Source organism: Cynara cardunculus, assembly GCF_001531365.2.
Source record: "Cynara cardunculus var. scolymus isolate 2C chromosome LG 13, CcrdV1, whole genome shotgun sequence".
Taxonomy (NCBI): Eukaryota; Viridiplantae; Streptophyta; class Magnoliopsida; order Asterales; family Asteraceae; genus Cynara; species Cynara cardunculus.
The window spans coordinates 3367222-3373716 of NC_037540.1; the positions used below are offsets into that span (position 1 = coordinate 3367222).

General features: G+C 37.5%; 2 protein-coding genes across 2 annotated transcripts; one reads left to right on the plus strand and one right to left on the minus strand.

The window, feature by feature from the left end:
* The first annotated feature begins 528 nt into the window (after window positions 1-528).
* LOC112524307 (TMV resistance protein N-like) lies at window positions 529-4768 on the plus strand. The gene is made up of 5 exons (XM_025134078.1): window positions 529-962; window positions 1068-2172; window positions 2261-2470; window positions 2909-3838; window positions 3929-4768. Exons 1-5 carry the CDS (start codon window positions 760-762, stop codon window positions 4766-4768), a joined length of 3288 nt encoding a protein of 1095 aa, XP_024989846.1. The 5' UTR covers window positions 529-759.
* A 136-nt stretch (window positions 4769-4904) lies between these two features.
* Window positions 4905-6279, minus strand: LOC112524308 (the record flags this gene model as incomplete). Its single annotated transcript, XM_025134079.1, has 1 exon — window positions 4905-6279. A coding segment is annotated over one exon (1197 nt), but the record flags the coding sequence as incomplete, so codon positions are not given.
* Window positions 6280-6495: the final 216 nt, after the last annotated feature.

The following is a 6495-nucleotide window of genomic DNA, read 5'->3' on the forward strand; positions in this document are numbered from 1 at the left end:
TACATACATACATACATACATATATATATATATATATACATACATACATACATATATATATATATATATAAAATAAAAATTATAACAATAATTAATAATAAAATATAATATATTACTTTTTGAGTTTGGCATTGATGGAACTTAAAGTAACTTCAATTTCTCATGCATTCAACACCCTTGTTAGGGGTGCAATTAACACTCCCTTTCTATTTAATGTAAAAAGTATAAATAAATAAAAATCAAGTGAAAACAATTTTTCCTTAATTATATGAATTCTACAAGCAGCAACCAAGAAATTTCCTTCATGATTTGCTTGCTACTTTAAACTTTAAAGTAAAAGTGGAGGGACTTGATCGTATGGTGGAAATTTCCTCATAAAGGTGATGGATGGCCTCGTCTCGCATTCATTCATTTACTTCATTTCATTCATCATCTCAAACCACATTCTATCTCCTTCTCAGCCTTTTCTATAAACAAATCAACCCTTCAATGGCAGCATCATCATCTTCTCAGTCGTGGAATCATGATGTTTTTCTTAGTTTTAGAGGAACAGACACTCGCAAGACCTTTGTGGATCATCTCTATTCAGCTCTTGTACAACAAGGCATATACACTTACAAAGATGACGAAACACTTGCTCCAGGTGAAGCCATCGGTCCATCGCTATTGAAGGCCATTGAAGAATCACGGATTGCTGTCATTGTATTCTCTGAAAACTATGCCGATTCTTCTTGGTGCTTAGATGAACTTGCGTATATTATGAAATGTAAGGACAAGAGAGGCCAAATCGTTATGCCCATATTCTATCACATGGATCCCTCTGAAGTCCGAAAACAAAAGGTGAAATATGGAGAAGCTCTTGCAAAACATGAGTCGGAGAATAAAAACGTCGTATCTTGGAGAAAAGCACTTACTGATGTAGGCAACCTTTCTGGATGGGAAACCAAGCACATCGCCAATGGGTAATTGTACTCTTAGCTGTCATATAAGTGTTTTTTTGGGCATATTACCTCTCAAGTTTTATCTCAATTAAAGCATCTTTTATTAATTACAAATCCAATGTCCAGGCATGAGGCAAAATGCATCAGAGAAATTGTCGACACAATTTCAAGCAGACTATCTGCTGCAATTTCAAGTGACAATGAAGACCTAATTGGAATAGGGGCTCGCCTTCAACATTTGAAATCAAAGATGAAAATGGAATCAGATGGTGTAGTGATGGTTGGAATATGGGGGATTGGGGGTGGTGGTAAGACTACTCTTGCATCTGCTCTTTATGATGAGATCTCTAGCAGGTTTGATGGTTGCTGCTTTGTAGATAATATTCGGGAAGAATCAAGCAAGTCTGATGGTTTGCCAAAATTGCAAGAAAGAATTCTCTCTCTTGTTTTGAAACAAAAACAAATGGAAGTAAACAGAGTTGTACAAGGAAGATGCTTGATCAAGAGTCGGCTTTGTCGTAAAAAGGTGTTGATTGTTCTTGATGATGTCGATCACCTTGACCAGCTAAAGTCGTTAGCTGGATCACACGATTGGTTTGGTGAAGGAAGCCGTATAATAATCACAACTAGAGATAACCACTTATTAAATGCTCATAAAGTAAACGTGATGTACAATATTTGCTTGTTAAATGACGATGAGGCTATTAAGCTCTTTTACAAGCATGCACCTCGGCATGGTAGACCCATGGAAGACTATGCGAGGCTTTCACAAGCTGTGATTTCTTATGCCCGTGGGCTCCCGTTAGCACTTATAGTTCTGGGTTCATTTTTGTGTGACAAAGACAAGAGTGAGTGGATGAGTGCCTTAGCCAGACTAAAAGACATCCCAGATATTGATATTGTGGAAAAGCTAAAGATTAGCTATGATGGACTTGAACCAGTGGAGAAAGAGTTGTTCCTAGACATTGCATGTTTTTTTAGGGGAAGATTTAAAGATGAGGCAATGGTGATACTTGATGCTTGTGGTTTTCACCCAATCATAGGGGTAAAGGTGTTGATACAAAAGGCTCTCATAACTGTGTCGGAAGAAGGAAGGTTTGATATGCATGATCTAATACAAGAAATGGGACACTACATCGTTCGAGGAGAAAATCCTAAAAATCCTGAATTACACAGCAGGGTTTGGGAGGAGGAAGATGTTGTAAACATATGTGCTATGGATGCAACAACGGTAATTATTAATTAATCTAGCATTGTATTTGTATAGTACATGTCTTATATAGGCATATTGATCATGAAGAATAACACCTTTATCACAGGAAAATGACACGATTGAAGCATTACAAATTGGATGGCTTCAGGACGTGCCTCCTAGTCTTCCTGAGGCTGTTGCAAACATGAAGAAACTTCGGTGGATTTCTTGCTATAAATATCGAGCAAGTTCATTTTCAAGAAAATTTCAACCAACGAAGCTTTGTTGTCTACAATTGGAGAGTAGCTTTGTAGAGCAACTTTGGGAAGGTTATAAGGTAATTCTTATTGTTTCTCTGATTAATATAGTAAATGTTGTTTAAGAATTGGCAAGGATCGAGTTCTTAGGAAGTAATGTGATGCATGAATTATAACGTAGTGATCACATATCATGCGTCATCTATAATATCTTTAGAAGTTCTGATGTCGAGAAATGTGTGAAAAATGATCCCATGAATATGATGTTGTTAGGAATCATCATGTTGGCTCCTCTCTCTGCTGATACATTGACCTCCGTATATGTATTGTTTCATAGATGAAACAGTCATGTGAAAAACAAACCAAAACTATCCAATGAATTTGATTTCATGCTAATGCTATGATTCATATTGTTTTCGTGTTTGTTCTTTTCTATGTTTTTGTATATGAGCTTCTCAACGCTCTATGTTATTGAAGAATATATTGACATCTTACTTGTGTGTAATTGTGTACAACAGCATCTACCAAGATTGAAAGTGCTCGATCTCAGAGGTTCTAAAAACCTTATCAGGACTCCGGATTTTAAAGGACTTCCATGTCTTGAAAGAATTATACTCGAGGGCTGTACCAATTTAAAACAGATTCATCCATCAATTGGACACCATGAAAAGCTTATTTTCCTGGACATGGAACACTGTACAAGCCTTGAGATATTTCCACCCATCATCAAGATGAAAAAGTTGGAGACGCTTATACTCTCTAATTGTACTCAACTTTGCAAGTTCCATGAGATCGAATCGAACATGGACAGTTTGGAAAAGCTTTGTTTGAGAGGAACTAAGATAGAATACCTGCCCTCATCAGTTGGACGATATTGTACCAAGCTTCTTTCACTTGACCTCAGTAGTTGCTTCCATCTAAAGAAGATTGAAGGCAACTTGTGTCTCTTAAAACATTTGAAAGAGCTTCATCTCAATGATTGTAAGCAACTTAAGATACCTGTGGAGGGCCTTTTTGACGTAGAATGTTGTTTACATGTGCTTTCTTTATCTTACATATCCTTGAGGAATCTTGATCGTAAGCGTCTTGGCTTTTCACATTCTTTAAAAAGGTTGAGTCTTGGATGGTGCAAATTGGTAGATGGAGACATGTCTGTTGTTTGCAAGGAGTTATCCAACCTACAAGTATTAGACCTAAGTGGAAATGATTTCTCACAGTTGCATTGCAGCCTCTCGCACCTTACTCGTCTCAAATTCCTTGACTTGTCAGATTGCAATAGACTTGTACAATTACCGGATCTCCCATCAAACCTATCTATTCTAAAAGCAGGCAGGTGCAAGTCGCTTAAAATTTTAGGAGATTTTCCAACAAACCTTACATGGTTGTGGAAAGTCTTACTTCCAACCAGAAACTGTAACAAGGAGAGGGTATTGCAATCCATGTTTCAGGTATGACCCTATCTTATCTTCTTGTTGAATTTCAGTATTTGTATATAGACCCAAACAAATTAATATTTGTCATGATCGATCGAATGACAGGGAAATGCCTTTGAGAACCACTTTATCAGCCTCCATTTTGTTGATACTACATTTTCAACAAGTGACTTTGAATATACATTTTCAACAAGAGACTTTGAACATACATTTTCAACAAGTGACTTTGAAGGGGGAGCATTCACATTACAACTTCCTTGGAACTGGTATAACGAATTCAGTGGATTCTTAATACAAATTAATGGTTATCCCGAAAATCAGGTAATTACCATCATGGATGTAATGGATAATAGGGAAGATGCAGTTGAAATTGATGAATATTGGTTGGAGGTAGCTGATGAAATTGATGAAGATTGGTTGGGGGTGTGTGATGATGACATTGATGAAGATGAGTTGGAGGTGTGTAATGATGACATTGATGAAGATGAGTTGGAGGTGTGTTATGATGACATTGATGAAGATGGGTTGGAGGTGTGTTATGATGACATTGATGAAGATGGGTTGGAGGAGTGTTATGATGACATTGATGAAGATGGGTTGGAGATGTGTGGTGATGACATTGATGAAGATGAGTTGGAGGGGTGTGATGATGACATTGATGAAGATGAGGGAAGGGAGAGATGCAGTAGCATGTGTTATATATCATTTGGTTCATTGAAGCACACTTCATGGTGGAATTCGACTCACACTGCCATTTCGTTTTTCTTATTACAACAAGAAGATGCATGCCTAGAAGTTGAACTTGTTCCTATCAGAGGAGGTAAAGGCGATTCAATAGGAAGCACAACAAATTATTGGGATGAGGAAGTTAAAGGTAGAAAGACATTTGAGATCGTACATGATTCAAAGTCCTCTATCGAGATCCAATGGCATTATTTTTCATAAAAATGGTTGTATTTTATTTTATTTTCTTGAAAATAGTAAAATTCCCTAACTTTTTTAAATGTAAATATATATATTTTTTGTCTGAAACCTATTGGTTTTCTCAACAAACTTTGCATTGTTTTGACATTTATTTAATAAATACAATAACATGTTTGTAGTTTTTTTTATTAAAATAAGATACAACGTTAATTAATCTCAGAACATTCACAAACAAAAGAGATACCTCTTGAAGCCTGCTATTGTGGTATTGTAACACGTGCATGATCGAATGTATGTGTGTGACAATGTGTTGACTCTTAAGAGCGGGTAAAGAATTACCATAATAACTGCAGTAAAAAAATAATGAACCATAGTAGAAGCAAGACCCACAAGATACGAGTAAAACCTCCAAATATCTCCTCCTCAGGCTCTTCATGGAAAAGAACCTTATCGTCTCCCTCATCAACACCCACTATAACACATTCGCCGGAAACTTCCCCCTTCACCGCCGATTTCACAATCTCTTCGCCACATGCTACCTTGCATTGCACATACAGCACAGTGTTCGCTACAACATAGTACAAAATCATCGCTGATGAGTACAAAGAAATGAAAGAAACGTTCAAAATCGAGATCCACTTTGGTGCAGTTCCGATGATCGGGAAAAAAGCAAAGTTTGACAGCATTGAGCCGATAACAAAGGCAGAGACAAATACTATTGAAAATGAATGGGATCGAAACTCGGTTGATTGATTTGCGCTTTGTCGTAGAGGCTGGAGGCCTGATTTTAGTTCTAACACCGCGATTGCTGGACCAGAACCCCAAATTACAATGAAGAATACAACAGTGAATGCTAGAGCATAAAACACGATTGAGTTTATGAAGATCGAAAAGATGCTTAGATCGAAAGGGAACCCTAAGGCTTTGATGGCTTCGGTGATGGCGACTGGGGAAAGTGTAAAGAAAAAGGAGAGGAGGATTAGTTTTATCGATCCGGCGATGACTGTGGAAAGAAGGGGGATGTAAGAACGCGAAAGCGATTTGCTGGTGGAGGAGAAGGTGAGATGTTTATGGTAGATAGCCTGGTTTGTGCTGTACGTGATCAATGCTATGCCGGCGACGGCGGGGAGGATGACGATGAAGGTGAAAGCGATGACAATAATAAGGGTTTTGAGAGAGAGGAGGTTTTGAGAAGAGGCGATTATGGTTTTGATGAGGAGGAGGGTGGGCGGATCGAAGTAGGTGGTGGCGCTGATGTCCGGTGAGGAGGATTTGTATAATTGAATGGAAACAGCGGCGGAGAAGGTTAGAGGGAGGAAGAGGAGAGAGATGGGGATGAAGTGGAGGATGTTGGCGTTGAGGATTCGGAGTGTTTTTGACTGTAGAGCTGTCGGCGATTGAGGGTTGTTTGGATGGTGGAGGAAGACATTGTTGAACGTTAAGTTTTTGCAGAGAAGGTAGAAGGAGAGGTCGGAATTGGGATAATAATAATAAGCTCCATTAATGGAGTCTGCAAGTTGAAATGTTGACGTTCAACTTCCCTGAAGATTTCTTCCGTTTCGCGTGTGGAAAGATAAGGCTGAAGTGTCATTTTCTTTTATAATTTAAATAAACTTAATTCTTTATTTTATTTTTAAATTTTAAGACAAATTACATATAAAAAAAATTAAAGTATTTTAACTTAATTCTTATTTTAGATAATATACTTTCTAGTCTTTCATTTTTTTATATCTAAAATGTAAGATTTT